At 48.9% G+C, this 17,500-nt stretch overlaps 2 protein-coding genes across 2 annotated transcripts in view; both read left to right on the top strand.

The window, feature by feature from the left end:
- rab12 (RAB12, member RAS oncogene family) overlaps window positions 1-17,500 on the top strand; it is a 203,909-nt gene that overhangs the window by 44,525 nt on the left and 141,884 nt on the right. The window lies entirely within an intron of this gene.
- Window positions 1-17,500, top strand: part of LOC134098163 (microtubule cross-linking factor 1) — a 57,444-nt gene that overhangs the window by 27,029 nt on the left and 12,915 nt on the right. The window contains exons 5-9 of the mRNA XM_062551141.1: window positions 1,746-3,206; window positions 7,454-7,603; window positions 10,820-10,927; window positions 11,827-12,027; window positions 14,059-14,220. Of these exons, the coding sequence (XP_062407125.1) occupies window positions 1,746-3,206; window positions 7,454-7,603; window positions 10,820-10,927; window positions 11,827-12,027; window positions 14,059-14,220 (2,082 nt within the window). The remainder of the gene's footprint in view (window positions 1-1,745; window positions 3,207-7,453; window positions 7,604-10,819; window positions 10,928-11,826; window positions 12,028-14,058; window positions 14,221-17,500) is intronic.

Here is a 17,500-nt window from a genome sequence, read left to right as displayed (position 1 = left end):
TGTGTGCGCGTGTGCATTTGTGTGGTGTGTGTGTGTGTGTGTGTGTGTGTGCACGCACGTGTGTGCGCACACATTATTTTGTCGATTTTTGCACATTTGGGTGTGCAAGTTGGGAAACCTACACTCCGAAATGGTCAATAAATCAATATTGTGTTGCTGTTTCTGTCCTAAGGACGCTTTTGAAGGTCTGCAGCTGAGCTGAGGCATGTCTGTCGGCCAGTCATTGGCATTAAACACCAAGACTGATTGATCTCTGAGAGCCCTACATTCCATCTGTGCTTCTTTACAGTGTTCAGTGAATTATGGCACAATCAGAGACAGAGAGAGAGAGAGAGAGAGAGAGAGACATGCACAAGCATGTGTGTTTGGAAAATTGAACCAAATCATCATTATCTCAATGTCTGTCAGAATAATCGCCATTAGATATTTTCCCCAAATCGTGTAGCCCTACCTAGTGTGTGTGTGTGTGTGTGTGCATGCGTGTGTGTTTCAAAGATACACCAAAACATCCCAGGTGGAATCAAGCGCACAGCAGTTGTAGCTCTGCTACCTTGACTGCGATGGCAGCACAGAGCAGTGGATAGTAAGCACATCTAGTCCACATCATGCTGTTTGATCTCTCAGATCGCTCTCTATTGGTACAGCATGTACAATATCAACACCATCTTTAAGCGAGGACAGCCATGTCTTTCTCTCTCTCTTTCTCTGTCTCTCTCTCCCTCTCTCGCTCTCTTAAACAGAGAGAGAGGAAAAGAGAGACAGAGACATAAAAAGAGAGAATAAGAGAGCAAGAGAGAAAGAGAGAAAGATAAAGGATAGAGAGATACAGTATATTAGAGTATGTTTATGTTTGACAACACCAATGTGCATATGAATAATAATGTATGCCGGCTGAACAGCTCCACAAAAGGCCAGTATGGATGAAGTAGTAAAATGCTTTACTACTAATCCCACTGTAGAGAATCTCTCTCTCTCTCTCTCTCTCTCTCTCTCTCTCTCTCTCTCTCTCTCTCCCCCTCTCTCACTCTCACTCTCTCTGGCATTCTCTACAGTGGGATTAGTAAAGCATTTTACTTCTTCATCCATACTGGCCTTTAGTTAAACTGTTCAGCCAGCATGCATTATTATTCTCATATACACATTAGTGTTGTCAGACATAAACATACTCTAATACAGTATGTACTGTATCTCTCTGTCTTCCTTTATCTCTCTCTCTCTCTTTCTCTCTTGCTCTCTCTTTTCCTGCCTTTTTATGTCTCTCTGTCTATCTCTCTCTCTATCTCTCTCTCTCTCTGTTTAATCCAGTAATGCTCTATTGGCAAAACAATTACATGAAAATCTAAATGAGAAGCCAGGATTAATTTTGTAATCACAACATAATAACCCTCTGCCCTCCTCCTGTCAATCTATCCTTTCATCATCACTCTCTTTCCCTTTCCTTTGCTGCTGTCTCTGTCTTTCATCCCTTTCTCCACCCCTCTCTTTTCTCCATTTCTCTCTCTCTACCTCTCCTTTATCTCTCTCTTTCTGTTTCCCTCTCTTTTTTCTCCTCTGTCCTACTGTCTTCTTGGTCCCTTTCTCTCTCTCCATCTCTCTCTCTCTCCCTCTCTCCCTCCCTTTATCTTGCTCTCTGTGTCACACTCCCTCTCCATCCCTCCCTCTCTCTCTCCCTTTACCTCTCCCTCTGTCTCACACTCCCTCTCCCTCCCTCCATCCCTCCCTCCCTCTCTCTCTCCCTCTCTCAGGAGGACAGTGCGGACCTGCGCTGCCAGCTGCAGTTTGCCAAGGAGGAGTCGGCGCTGATGCGTAAGAAGATGGCCCGGCTGGGCCGCGAGCGGGACGAGCTGGAGCAGGACCTGCAGAAGTACAAGAGTGTCTACGGGGACATGGACAGCCCCGTGGCCCCCAGCGAGGCCCCGGGCGGCGGCGGAGGAGGTGGGGGCCCCCACAGCACGCGGGAGGCCGAGCTGCGGCTCCGCCTGCGCCTGGTGGAGGAGGAGGCCAACATCCTGGGCCGCAAGCTGGTGGAGCTGGAGGTGGAGAGCCGCGGCCTGCGCGCCGAGAACGAGGACCTGCGGGCGCAGTGCGAGCGCGACTGGGCCGAGCGCGGGCCGGCGCTGGGCGGCGGAGGCGGAGGAGGGGGAGGCGGGCCGGCGTCGCCGTACGAGTCGGTCGGGGAGCTCCGGCGCCACCTGCAGTTCGTGGAGGAGGAGGCGGAGCTGCTGCGGCGCTCCATCGCCGAGATGGAGGACCACAACCGCCAGCTCACCACCGAGCTCAGCCGCTTCAAGTTCGGGCCGGGCGACGGCGACGGCGGGGAGGGCCAGGAGGGCCCGGCGGGCGAGAGGCCGGCGGGGGCGGACGTGGCGGCGGCGGGCGGCGTGGCCACCCTCCAGGAGGAGCTGAAGGCGGCACGGCTGCAGATCAACGAGCTCTCGGGGAAGGTTCTCAAGCTGCAGTACGAGAACCGCGTGCTCGTGTCCAACGCGCAGCGCTACGACCTCGCCTCGCACCTGGGCCCGGCCGCCGGCGAGGGACACGCCCCCCACGCCGCCGTCGTCACCACGGCGACGACGCTGCGGGAGGAGGAAGAGGAGGAGGAGGAGGACGAGGAGGAGGAAGAGGTCGGCCAGGCCCTCCTGCTGCAGCCCAAGCGCGAAGGGCCCGTGGGCGGAGAGAGCGACTCGGAGGAGGTGGTGGAGCGATCGGTCACCTCAGGACTGGGCAGCAGCAGCGGCGGGGGAGGCGGGGGAGGAGGGGGGTTGGGCCTCAAGCCGTGGGAGGCCGACCTGATTGGCCAGAGGCGGCGGGCGGAGGAGGGGCTGAGGCGGGAGGCGGAGCGTCTGGGCCGGAGCGTGGACCGCCTCATCGCCGACACGGACGGCCTCATCCACGAGGGCGTGGCCGTGGTGGTCACGGCGGCGTCCGAGAGCTCCGAGGAGTGCGAGTCCACGACGGTGGTGCCCGGCGAGGTCAAGCAGGACGAGGCCGTGCTGGAGGCGGTCAGCGCGCGCATGAAGGCCTTCCGGGCCGAGCTGCAGGGCTTCATGGAGAGGGTGGAGCGCCTCGGGGACGGCCAGCGCGAGACGGACCTCTCGCCCCTGCCGCACCTCACCGAGTCCAGCAGCTTCCTGTCCACCGGGACCTCCCTGTCCCGAGACTCGCCCATCGGCACCCTGGGCAGGGACCTGCTCGCTGACCTCCAGGTAACGCCTCACTACTGTCCCTCTTCTTCTTCTTCTTCGTTGGTGTTTTCAGTTCTGCCAGTGTCCTGCTGTCTGCCTAAAGCTCCTCCCTCTCTTTGCTGTTTCTGATGCAACTGCTTCCTGTTTGTGGATGCGTGCGCGTCCGTCCCTGCCCACCAGGCTTGAACAGCCAATCGGAACGTTTCTGCTTCTTTTTTTTTACTTTATTTGAACCTTTCAATTTTACTTTGCAGGACAATAGCTAAATATTAGTTAGTTTAGGAGCATGCCCCTTATTGAAAGCAACCGTAGTTACAGAGAACCAAACAGGTAGAGCAAGTTAATATGGAGGGATGGTGTTTTTTCCCAGTAGATCCAGAGTCCAGATTGGTATAGTATAGCAGTGCCATTATTCAGTCCGTTAACTGTAACACTGAACAGCGGGCAATGGAGTAAACCATAGGAGGGTAGTGATGATTGAGATGTGCGTTGTCCCTGATGGCATGGCTCAGGGGTACAGTAGGTGTGGACCTTGCCTGGGTCTGATGTGGTGTGGAGCTGGTATGCTGGTATGCTGGTAAGCATCAAGGGCTTTAGGGTCTTTATTTAGGTCTTTCTTTTATATCTGTAGAGATATCCAGATTAAGGGTGCAAGAGAATGGAAGGTATACTCCTGTAAAGAAGGAAAAACTCAGAAAAACTCAATAATGTTCCATTTATATCATGTCATGCTTCATGATTTGGTTGTGGCCGTTTACTGAGTCTGCTCAACGTCGTTATGACAAATCCACAAATCTTTCAGTTTATTATCTTCTCATCCTGCACCCTGATTTAAAACCATTCATATCCACCCACCACGAGATACTGTGCTAGCTGCACAGAGAAGACTGGAGATCTTGTCACAAGATGGACGTGTTTCGTTTTCGTTTTTTTCAGCTTCTTAGCCGGCATACAGTAGGCCGAAACGCGTCCATGTTGTGACATGCTCTCAATTTAATATAAATGAGTTAAAGCTCGAGAGTGCGTTCACTTTTTTGTTTTACCCAGTGTTTCCTTGTTTACGCACCCCAAACCCTTATTTTCTACGCTGAGTTGAGCGCACATACCTCTGGCTTAAGACTGCAGGTCTGCCTACAAAGGGCCCAGATCTCTGAGGAGGTCCTGACCTGTCCTGTCCTGTCCTGCCCTGCCCTGCCCTGCCCTGCCCTGCCCTGCCCTGCCCTGACCTCACGGGGAGGCTACTGTAGGTTTGTCACTTTCCTCCACTCCGTCTGGTGTCTGACCTGTTGACCTTGTGACCTTTGATCAGCACGACTCATGTTTCCTTTAGAGAGAGAGAGAGTGGGGGAGAGAGAGGAGGGAGGCACAGCGGACGAGGGCAGTTGGGATGAAGGTACGTTTGCTCGAGGGGTGCCCTTGGCCTTGCGTGCGTGTGGCATCGACTCTCATGCCCTCTGATATGCTGCCCAGCCCTGTCCCCTGGGCATCCGCACTGACCCCCTCCCCCACACCCCTACCACCACCGCCAACAGTGAGCCTCCACCCACCCCTCCATCCTGCCCCACACTTGCTTAGAGCCCTGACCCCACTCCCACTCTACCTGCCCCAGTGCCTCCCTCCATCCCTGCACACACACACACACACACACACACACACACACACTCACATACACATAAACACACCTTCCTCTTCATTCCGAAATTCACACACACTGTGCTTCCGCTGCCTGCTCTGTGAGTGTAAGGCTATGCTTGTGTGTTTGATTTTTTGGGGATGGTAAGGGGTGTGTGTGTGTGTGTGTGTGTGTGTGTGTGTGTGTGTGTGTGTGTGTGTGTGTGTGTGTGTGTGTGTGTGTGTGTGTGTGTGTGTGTGTGTGTGTGTGTGTGCGTAGGGGGAAGGAGAGGTTGGGAAAATGGGGGTGGCTACTGTGTGTGTGTGTGTGCGTGTGTGTGTATATGTGTGTGTGTGTGTGTGTAGCTGTGGCCGGATTCCTTTGCATGGCTTTAGCTGCACCCTGAGTGTTCATGGCATTGGGAGGAAGTGGCTGCCCCTAATCTCAGATGGATGCCTCCATCTTGTTCAGTTATGTCTGTCTCAGATGGACGCCTCCATTTCGTTCAGTTATGTCTGTCCGTCACCCTCTCTGCTCAGTCAGTCACAGTCCATGATATCATGGCCATCACATCCAGCTCTGCGACCGCTATCTTGGCTCTCCTGTCCGTGGTTACCCTGGTTGTATGGCTTAGGTAGTTCTGTGCTGTGCAACTGTTTGGTGGTGAGTGATATCCCTTCCTTTTCACATAGTAATGTGTTAGCCTAAAGCTGTCAGCCCATTCCCCAGGTCCTGCCCTCTATGCTGTCATATCTATGATCAAAGTGAGCGTGGCTGGTTTCTCCATGTTGTCGTTCCAGATGGCATTTAAATGAGTGTTTTTAAAGGCATCCCTTGATTGTTTGCCATTCTAGAATCAGTCTAGAATTCCAGAATCACCAGGCTAAATTATTGGCTGCCACTGTCCCTTGACAGTAGATGAAAGTCATAAACTGACATTTGGCTTATCACAAGAATTCCCCATGTCTTTGTTTACTAGAACCACACTTTTTAAGCCGCCTGTCCTTGGCACTGAGCATTCAAAATGTTTAGAATGACCAGGTAATGAATGCAATTCCCTTAGCAGGCACACAGCTAAAAATGTCCCCATTGTTAAATTTGCAAGTCACTTTGGTCAAAGACATCCACTGAATTAATTAGATATTAATGAAAATGGACGCTTCTGTGTGGAGCACAGTGTGCCCTGACTGTGACTCTGAGGAAACCTGCCATCTGCCCAACTTCTCCTCCCCACTCCCACAATGCCCTTCTTCTGAGCAGTGCCTGAAGGAAACACGAGTCACCATCCTGCGCTCAGGCCAGACGACACCATATGCAGACAGTCCTTCCCTCGAGCAACTATCTCGGCCAAGGCTGCCCTCTCCAATCCTAATAGCTACTGTCTGGCCAGAGAATAGCACATGCTACAGTCTGCTCAGGAGGCATTTGTTCCTGTAAACATAAACAAATCTATCTCCTCCTGGTCCTGTCTTCAGCCGAGATGGTTTGGCTTCATCAATCGCTTGGATGGTTTAAGGCTAACCTACACTGCCCACATAAATGCTGCAGCCCGTCTAGTTATTAAATACTTGTGAATTGCAATATCTGTCAGAGAACTGATCACCAACTGACTTCAATTGTAGTGTGAAGTATCTTTGTATGCGCATACATACAACAAGTGCATGGCAATGTGACTCTTTGGGCATGCATTTAAAAAAAAAAAAAAAACGTGTTGAGCAAGCTTGTCAGGCTAGCATGTTGAGCTAGCTCATTATGTTATCTTGTTAAGTTAGCGAGTTAAAACTAACCCTTTAGTAGCATCTGACTTTGGTATGTACCTGGCCCAGATCTGGCCTAGATGAGGGCCAGAATTGGGCTGGGCTCAGGGATGAGTCAGCTGCCACTGGGGATATGTGTGGTTGGCACTAGCATTAGCCGCTGTGCTAGCATTAGCGGCTGCGCTCGCTGGAGGTTAATTTGACCCATGTATCCCTCATTGCATGCGCTTCATAACCAGTGTTTTGCATTCTTTTCTCCTCCCTTCCCTCCCTCCCTCTCTCTTTTTCTCCTCTTTGTGTTCCTCCCTCCCTCCCTCGTTTCTTGTTGTTTGTCTCTCCCTCCATCCAGACGGTCCAGCCCATGGTTTTGTTCCTCCTTGTTCTCATTCTTTTCTCGTCCTTGTCCTATGCCACCATCTTTAAGTTGGTCTTCCTCTTTGCCCTTTTCTTTGTGCTCTAGCTTCACGCGATCCGTCCGTCTCTTCCTCTTTCGCACACACTTTCCTTCATCTGCCATTTTGCCTTTTGCTTATGTGTGTGTGTAGTAGCCTTTTCCTCTTTTGCCTTTTCTGTTCTACTCATGTTGCCTGGTTTCTGTATGGGTTGTGCTTTTGTTGTGTGTGCGCGTGTGTGTGTTTGTGTATGTTGTACGTGTGTGTATGTATATACTGCCACCCACCCCTCCCTCCCTTCCTCGTCTTTTGTGCGTCCTTTGAGTTAGTTCACCAATCAATCCCACCATGCATCTCTCTCCCCCAACCCCCCACCCCCCCTCACCATCACACCCTACTCCCTCCACCTTGTCTACACCCTTTGATCCACCACCTCCCACCCCAACACCCCACTCCTTCCCCATCCTGACTCCCCCACAACCCCCACCCCACCCTCCCCACTCACAGTCCGGGCAGGGTGAGGAGCGCCCCTTCCCGTGGTGCCTGGGCCTGGTGGGGGGGTGCTGGAGAGAGGCGGCCACCCCAGGCTCCGCCAGGCGCAGGGGAACCCCGGGACACGCTAGAGGCGGCAGGCCGCAGGGGGTGAGAGGAGCGGAGGTCAGTAGCGCAGCGTCTTTCTTCTCTCCTTCTCCCAACTAAGGCAAACATGAGAGGGAGGGAGGGAGGAGGGGATAAGATGGCTGACGAGGCCCTCTACTTTACTACCATGATGAAAGGAAACCATTAGGTGTTGCTTTTGTTTGGGGATGGAGAAAGGGGGTAGTGATTTTTTTTTCTCCCTAGCTATTTGGAGAATCTACAGCCATTTTGGTTTGTTGCTGTTGATGGCTTCAAGAGCGACAATAATAATCCTCCTGTAAATGGCCTGTCATACTATGTGAAGACTGAACAAAGAGACAACATGGCAGTGTCAGATAGCATTTTTAAACGCTGTCAACAACATGTAAACCAGCATTTCAAACGGATTATCAGAGAGAAACAGAGAGAGAGAGAGAGAGAGAGAGAGAGAGAGGGGGGATTAAGATCATGATGGCAACGTAGCCTAGCGCTCGCTAACTGAGCAGGGCGGATTCTCATTTCATTCTCTGGGTTGAAGTCTTTTTTTTATTGTTATTATTGTTATAATTACAGTTATTTCACTGTCACTTTGATCCACTCCCACAATCACCACGGTTTATTTTAAAAACTTTAATTTTATCATAATATAATCTGTCTTGTGTTTAGCACATTTACCAACCAGTGTTTTGTGAACATTCATCCTCAGCCAACACTCAGGAAGTTGTTATCACATACACATTCTCAGCGTGTTGTAAATGCATGACGTGTGTATGTTTTGTGTGACTGCTCCCTGTCTGTGTGTCCCCAAGTGCCATTGATAAGGTAAAGTCCTGCCCCCCCCCCCCCCCCCCCCCCAAAAAAAAAAAAAATCCAGGTTCTCCACATTCAAGAAGAAAAAGTCAAATGAGGTCTTCCTGAACTGGCAGAGCAGTATGTTAGCTGCACCACAGTCCTGGGTTTGACTCTTAGCCTGTTTGTCTCTGTGTGAATATATAAATGTTACTCTTCATCTCCGCTATAATGCTCAGAGCCAGACTAGATATCACTGCAAGAACACACGTTTCCTACAATATACCCATTTTGGTCCCTCTTTGTGTCCCGTGCCCTTTTTTCAGGGCTTATAGAATTAACAGTATGTGGGTGTCATGTATATTGATATGATTCACATCATATCCCTAATCCAAAGTATGTTTGTTATGGTAACAATATCTTATATGAGACTTCTATCATAAGGACTATTATTCTTTTGTGTAAGGCTAGACACATGAAGTGGGGATTACAATGTTCCTTTTCACTTTGAAGCTAAGGTATGATCCACCTGTAACATATGCACAGCATAATGGGAAGGAGAGGATGAGGCCAGGGTTGTTTTGGGGAGTAACATGCAAGTGTAGCATATGCATGCAGGCCTCCCAGTCTCAGCCCCTAAGCTGATGCCACGCAACAGCCCTGCAATCTGCTGCCTTTGCTTACTTCAGCTCCTTCCTCGTTTGATTTGAAGTATCTCTGTTTAAACCTCACACACTTAGATCCCCCAGGGAGAATGCGAGGGGGGGCGATGGGCTGATTCAAATGAGCCCTGAGAAAAAAAAAACAAGAGCTGCATTAAAGTTTCATCGGCCGAAACAAAGTAACGGGGAAACCCCTGGGAGGAAATGAAACCGCCTGCCGCCTGCTGGTTCCGTACATGGCTGTCAGTTCTCCTCTGCGTCCCCACACCGCCAGGGTTCTGACAGGAAGAGAGAGAGAGAGATGATGGGCGAGGCTGGGATGGAAATACTCTGACAGGAAAACACATTTCCCCGCATGACACTTTGATTACTATTGATTTGGAGAGGCTGAGTGGTGCTCCCAGTCACACTGTATCCTACATGGCCCTTACAACAGGACACCACCCAGTCACACTGTATCCTACATGGCCCTTACAACAGGACACCACCCAGTCACACTGTATCCTACATGGCCCTTACAACAGGACACCACCCAGTCACACTGTATCCTATATGGCCCTTACAACAGGACACCATGCAGTCACACTGTATTCTACATGGCCGTACAACAGAACTCATTCAGTCACACTGTATCCTACACGGCCCAATAAAGCAGTATGGTGCAGATGCCCCCCAAGGGGTCGTATCTGTTCCCTAATTCTGTTCAGACAAGACAAAGACAAAGACAGCTGTGACAGACAGCTGTTTCGGAGAGAAGACTGGCACTCTTAACGGTGTCAAATGTCTAGACAGACAGACAGACAGATGCACAGGCAAACAAACAGAATAAGACATCCAGTAGTTTGATATGAATGACACTATTAAGCTCTATTAGCTCTTGCTGTAAGGATGCGGTTAAATCAATGCAGCTCAGTTTGGGTCAATGTGCTGTCATCAGCTGACTAAACTACTTCTAAATGCCATTGCAGTCTTGCTACAGTCTGGATAGCATTCTAGAATTTATTATTTTGTTGGAAACAGAATCCCTCCCACCATGGAAATGTGTTGTAGTTGTTGAGAGTCACGTCAAGTACAAGCAGGTTCTTTCATTGCTCTAAAGGGCAGAGAAATCCTGCCTTATATTCCTTATATTCCTGCCTTATATAAATCCTTATATTCTATCAACCGCAAGTGCAGTTCATCTCAGAGGACACTGCATAGACTTGCTTGCTATGTATTCCATAATGTTACCAGTTGTTGTACACACTCTTAAAACAAATGTGTTGGAAACAACACAAACTGTGTTGTCCCTATCTGGACATAGAGATGTGTGTTGAAAACAACACAAGTTGTGTTGTTTTCAACACACACATTTTTAAGAGTGCAGTGAGAAAGTTTAGCAACTGAGGCTCTTTCAGCTCAGCTGCTAGAGACAACCCTGGTCTTACCAGAGGATTGCCACTGACCTAACAGTGAGAACTGTTGAGAACTGATGTCGTATTATCATCACCGATGGCATGGGTTTTACACCCGACCCATGGCAATAAGTGATAAAATGTACTCCATCCTCTCACTGTAACCCCCCCAACCCCTTTGAATGGTTGAAATGTCTATTGAAAGCTTTAAACGCCAAGCATGTGGAGTGGATATGGGCTAATAAGAATGTATCACTTTATCACTTTGGACAATGGTGTCTGCTAAGTGAGTCTAAAAAGTGATGATAGGTTTCTGAGAATGCCAGTGATTCTGTGCTACCGATTGGACCTTGGCCAGGTTCTGAGAGTAATCCATGGTGTTCTGTGTGCTGTGGTGTGGTGTGGTCCAGATCCGAGACCCGTCTGCCCCTGAGGTCACATCTCCGGCCCGGGAGTTCCAGTTCCGTTTGAGACCCGGTCAGGAGGACCGTGAGAACCTGACGGGACCAGTCACTCAGGTAATCACTTATGCTCAAGTCACTCAGGTAATCACTTATGCTCAAGTCACTCAGGTAATCACTTATGCTCCATTCACCAGTCACACAGGTAATCACTTAAGCTTTGTTCAACTTTGTTCAAGTTATCTCATGTGGATGAGATTTGCCTATGAGGGTGTGGCTACCATGGATGGGTACAGTCACATCCTTAAAGCAACCCTATAGAGTTTTTCTCCCTTAAAATAACTTTTCCAAAGCCATTCTAATGGCAGATAAACTCTAAATAGGGCAAACGGCACTTCTGTCACATCGCTTGCAATAGGACTAAATACAATGTTGTATCATATTGTAAGTCGCTTTGGCTAAAAAGTGTCAGCCAAATGTAATGTAATGTAATGTAAGCAGGTTGCTAGTCTGGGTGAAAACACTGAACTCCTCACACCATTAGTCAGCTCGTAGCTGGAGTTAGCCAGCGAGCCATGTGCATAGAGTAAGTCTACAAACAACGACAGCAAATGTCTGATCATGAGAAGTTGCAAATTCCTCAGTTTATGTTTGTAAGCCAAGTAATTTGAGTAGTCAGCGGTTTAGCTGTCGGGTTAGCTATGTATACTGGCTTCAACATCTAGTACAGTCATTTTCTGTGTGTTAGCCGCATTGTGTATAAGGAGGAAGACAGTGTTTTATGCAAGTTAAAAGAAACAAAACCATATTAATAGCCTACCATATTTACTGCCTCTGTGAATTAGCCTCAAAGCTGAAGAAATCGACGTAAGCCGCGGCTAATAGTTGGGAAATTACGGAATGCTAGTTACTATTCTTATTCTGATTCTTGTGTGTGTGTGTGTGTGTGTGTGTGTGTGTGTATGTGTGGCCTCCCTGAATGGGCGTGGTCTGTTGCTGTGTGGGCGTGGCTACAGCAGGAGGCGCGGCGTGGTCTGGAGCTGCAGGGTCTGCAGACGCACGAGGCACCGTGGCCCCAGGAGAGGGCGCTGTTGCAGCAGGAGGTCCGGCTCTTCCGCCACCACACCGTCGTCCTCTACATGAAGCTACGCTGGATCCTCACCCACTGGAGGCTCGGCCGCAGGGCGGAGGCCGGAGAGGAGGGCGCCCATGAAGAGGTCAGAGCCAACATGGCCGATTACTCGAGTCATGACCCATAGCAGGGGTAGGACACTGCACAGGGGCAGAGCCAGAATGGATAACTGTCAAGAGTTGAGGATGACGAGTGAGAGCCAACATACAGTAGCTGGTTGCAGATGTAGGAAGCTGCACAGGAGGCAGAGCCAGAATGGATAACTGTCGAGAGTTGAGGATGACGAGTGAGAGCCAACATAGCTGGTTGCAGATGTAAGAAACTGCACAGGAGGTAGAGCCAGAATGGATAACTGTCGAGAATTGAGGATGACGAGTGAGAGCCAACATAGCTGGTTGCAGATGTAAGAAACTGCACAGAAGGTAGAGCCAGAATGGATAACTGTCGAGAGTTGAGGATGACGAGTGAGAGCCAACATAGCTGGTTGCAGATGTAAGAAACTGCACAGGAGGTAGAGCCAGAATGGATAACTGTCGAGAGTTGAGGATGATGGGTGAGAACAAACATAGTTGATTACAGATTGCAGGCACAGGTGTAGGAAACTGCACGGTAGCCAGAGCCAGAATGGCTAACCATGGAGAATTAAGGGTGGGTGAGTGCCAACAGACACAGAAGCAGAACAGCACATGATTTTTCAGGTGTGCAGTAGTAGCAAACTATACTAATGCAGAGCCAGAATGGCTGGCAATAGAGAACTCAGTGTACAGAGTGATAACCAACACGGTTGACCATAAAGAGACAGGATTTACGTAATCTCAGCGTAGTCAGAGCCAGAATGCCACTCATGAAATGTTGAGTCTGTTGAGCAAATGCCAATATGGCTTGTCACAGCGGCTCACTCTACAAATTGATTAAACAGTAAGTACAAATGGTTGTTACTGTGGGCTATCCTCGGCTTGAAAGGTTCTGACAGTGTCTTTAAGGGTTATCTTCACGCCTCAGGCGCTCCGTTAAAAGCCTTTCATCATCAAAGTCTTATCAAAATGGAGGAGCTGGAGCAGCTGCATTGGCAGGGTCTCACACCATATATGGCCATAGTGTCCACTAGGGGCCTGATCTGAGTCTGGCCTGAGGCCCTATCCTGAACACACCCGCACTCTCCATCCCTTCGTCCCACTGGCTTCTTATCTGCTCTCTCCTTCATAATTGATAAAGGCTAGAAAAGTAAAAAAAAAAATACTGGAAATAGACAAAATCAGTGTCCAGATTCAGGGTCAAGAGATACTGCCATGAGTCCTGAGTCAGCGAAGCGTGAGGAAAGTTCAGCAGTAGTATGAACCAAAGTATAAAGTCTCTTCACCATATGACCACCATATGCTGTACTCCATGGTAGCTGTTTTCTAAACAGTATTGAGCCGAGGTCCCCTGTCAATAACCACCTGTACTCCATCATACAGCAGCCAATTACCCATAAATGAAACAGTATTGATTTGATATCCTGAATGAAATGTTGCAAAGCTTTCAATTTCACAGTCCACCAACAGCACTGTCACTGGTGACCACATACTGTACATGTAGCTGTAGGGACAATGATAAAGTGTGGACTGTGTTCAGGGTGACCCCAGTGAAGAAAATGGCCCAGCCAACTCTCAGGCTTATGATTTGTACACTGACAGTATTATACAGTATGTGGCTGTATTGTGTGACTGCACTGCAAAAAGGGGTGTCTAAAAGCAAGATAAAAAGACACTAAATCTGAGGTAAAAGAACAACATCAAAACAAGTGAAATGATCTGTCCATGCACCAAGATCATTTCACTTGACAAGATTAAGATAATTACAGCTAGAAATAAGATTATAGTGTAAAGCCGACCACTTAAAATAAGACATTCACTCTTAAAACAAGATAAATTATCCAACAATTCTATATGTTTAATTTTTTTTATCTTGATAAGAGTAAAAAATGTGCAGTGTGGTGGCCAAGAGACAAATCTCCCTGCTCATTTGTGATGCGCTCTGAATGGTCAGTGTGGATGAATTGCGGTGTGTAATAAGCCTTGGCGCGTCTGGCAGATGAAGCTCTTAATTCTTTTTTTGTGTATCCTTGGGCTCGTAGTATGAACGCCTGGAGAACATTCCGGAGCTGGGTGTCGCCGTGGAGATGGGTGATGGAGAGGGGGATGTCAGGCCCAGTGCCAAAATCACCGGAGGGGTCGGAGAAGCCTTGGACCCTGGACCACTGCTGCCCTCACCTGACCCCTACCAGCACCAGAAACAGGTACACACACGCACGCACACGCACACACACACACACACACACACACACACACACACACACACACACACACACACACACACACACACACACACACACACCAGCACCAGAAACAGGTACACACACGCACACACACACACACACACACACCAGCACCAGAAATAGGTACACACACACACACACCGGCACCAGAAACAAGTACAACATTCATGCTCCAAAAGTGAATGCACACCCCTTTTATTGGCAGCTCATTCATAAGGCTGTACCACATACTGTAGATGAACGGTTGGACTGAGTTGCTTTAAACATGGATGGAGAGCACAAATGGAGCATGATCCCTGTACTAATCGGATAGGTGGAAATGTTTAGGACCGCAACCATGTCGAGTAGCCATGAGTGTATGTCTAGTTACAGTTCACCGTAAGATGTTACTGTCGTTCAGAGATCAAAGATGGCCGACAAGAAAAGACGTCCCATGTGGCCCTGGTGTGAACTCCATTTGTTTGTATTCTAATTCTAAGAGATGGAGTGTGCAGCTGCTGAGACGATGCATTAATGTGTGTTGACGTGCAGTCTAATGATCTCAGTGTGGAGTAAATGAGTTTGTCTCTGCTCAAGCTGTTCACACAACTCTGCCTTCGCCTGCCTCCACCAGCCAATCAGAAAGGTGACCTCAGAGAGGAAGAATGGAGAGAGAGAGAGAGAGAAAAAAGAGAGAGAGAGAGATGAGGATCAGGGAAGAGGTGGAGAAAGAAGAGAAGAGGTACAGGAGAGAGGTGGAGACATAGAGAGAGAGAGAGAGAAAGAAGAGGTTCAGGGGGAGAGGTGGAGAGAGAGAGAGAGAGAGAGAGAGAAGAGGTGCAGGGGGAGAGGTGGAGAGAGAGAGAAAGAAATAAGAGGTGCAGGAGGAGAGGTGGAGAGAGAGAGAGAGAAAAGAGGTGCAGGGGGAGAGGTGGAGAGAGAGAGTTGAGGCAGAGACAGATGGAGAGAAATGAAAGGAGTGACAGGCAGAGGGTGAAGGAGAGAGATAAAGAGAGGGTAGCATGTGTGTGTGTGACTGTGTGGCATGTGTGTGTGATTGTGTGTGTGTGTGTGGCATATGTGTGACTGTGTGTGTGTGTGTGTGGGGGGGTAGATTGATGTAAAGGAGAAATAGAGAGATAAGTGATGGAGACGGTATGGAACATTTGTGTGTGTGTCTGTGTGTGTGTGTGTGTGTATGTGTGTGCGTGTGTGTGTTGGGTAGGGGGAAGTGGTAAAGTGATTTGAAGGAGAGAGAGATAAAGTAATGGAGAGGGTGGTGTGTGTGTGTGCATGTGCGTGTGTGTGTGTGTGTTTGGAGGGGGGAGACTAGCGATAGAGTGATTTGAAGGAGGAAGAGATAAAGTGATCTGTGTGTGTGAGAGAGAGAGATTGAGAAAGAGAGAGAGTAGCGGTGAGGAAGAGAGTGCATGGAGATTGAGAGGGAGTGACAGATGAAGAGAAAGTAATGGATACAGTGTGAGTGATAGAGAGAGAAGGAAGACAGCAGGTGGAGATAGAGAGAGAGAGAGAGATAATGTGGTGAACCAAGAAAGGAAGCAGTAGACTAGAGAAGACATCTCTGCAGAGAGCCCAGAGGAGCAGGAGAAAGATGGAAAAATAAAAGTAAATCAAAAGGAGAGAGAAAGTTAGAGAAAGAGAGAGAGAGATGAAGAGAAGTAAAGTTTCAGTAGGACGGGGAGAACACTGCTTCTCTATGTGCTTGTTTATTTGGAAGCAGAAGAAGAAAGCCCACAGCTCAAGATGCATAATTCACCAGCGCTAAGTGGCCTGTTTTGTTGCCTGCTTTGGTTTTTCATGAATTTTACACTAAATTGCTTTTATGAAGCCGTCAGACGACATCAAACATCTCTGATTTCACGTCAAAACAGAAAACACTGGCGAACCTTACTGTAGCTCCCTTGCATGGCATGGGTCTGCTGTGTGTGGGTGTGTGAGTGAGTGAGTGAGTGAGTGAGTGTGTGTGTGAAGTACGCTGTGTTGTGTGAAGTCAGAATGTAGTAATGTGAGTGTCCGATTAGGAGTTGGCCCTGACACACGCACACGCACACACACACACACACACACACACACACACACACACACACACACACACACACACACACACACACACACACACACACACACACACACACACACACACACACACCATGTCCGGTGAGGAGTGGTCCCTGACTAAGCACACTGTGGAGGGAGGGCAGGCCATCCATTTTTAATCAGCCCAGACTCCCTCCCTCCCTCACCTCTGAGCTTGATGCCGCATCAGCTCAACACACAAGGATCCCTTTCTGCTCAAGATGTTTTGGCATGTCAGGTTGCTGGAGAGCACAGGCGCCGGGATTTAAAGACGCCAGAAAAAACAACACATCCTTTTACACCTTGGCCCAACTTCCTCCTGGTGGCTTGGTCTCTCTTTTTATCTTCAACACTGTCTCTCTCTCTCTCTTTTAATGCTTCTCTGTCTTCCTCTCTTGCGTGCTATTTCTGTCTTTCTCTCTCTCTCTCTCTCTCCCTCTCTCTCTCTCTCTTTCTCTCTCTCTCTCTCTCTCTCTCCCTTCCCCTCTCTTAGATCATAAATAGGCCAAAGTGTACTTAAAGGTATTGCATCCTCTGCCCTTCTTTTACTGTGCACGTGTTTTGGAGCTGCAGCCCACTGAGTTGTACAGTAGTAGTCATAGTAGGATGAGTGATGTGACTGACTGCTGCTGCTGAGGCTGAATGAGGGGCCTGTGGAGGAGTGTTGTTGAAAAGTATAATTGATGCAGGCTGTTGGTTAGTCTTTTGCTGAGGATGCAGCCCTCTCCTCTTGTTCCCTGGATCACTGGCATATCAGGGCTCTGCAAACAGTCTGAGTCATTAGACCCCATCAAGGGTCCAAAGGGTTCAAACGTGCCATTAAGTAATCTTCACTTGGTGAGAAAGAGAGAGTATTCTCTCTCATTTAACACTGGTAGAGTGTTCTCTCTCATTTAACACAGGTAGAGTACTCTCTCTCATTTAACACTGGTAGAGTACTCTCTCTCTCTCATTTAACACTGGTAGAGTACTCTCTCTCTCATTTAACACTGGTGTTGAGATCTGAGCTCAGACCTCTGGGTCTACACACAGCATTCTGTAACCCTGGAGACCTGCTACTGTAGGACACACAGCATTCTGTAACCCTGGAGACCCGCTACTGTAGGACACACAGCATTCTGTAACCCTGGAGACCCGCTACTGTAGGACACACAGCATTCTGTAA

This window comes from Sardina pilchardus, chromosome 2, assembly GCF_963854185.1.
Source record: "Sardina pilchardus chromosome 2, fSarPil1.1, whole genome shotgun sequence".
NCBI lineage: Eukaryota > Metazoa > Chordata > Actinopteri > Clupeiformes > Clupeidae > Sardina > Sardina pilchardus.
The sequence above is the reverse complement of the archived record's forward strand: the minus strand, read 5'-3'. Positions and strand labels throughout refer to the sequence as shown.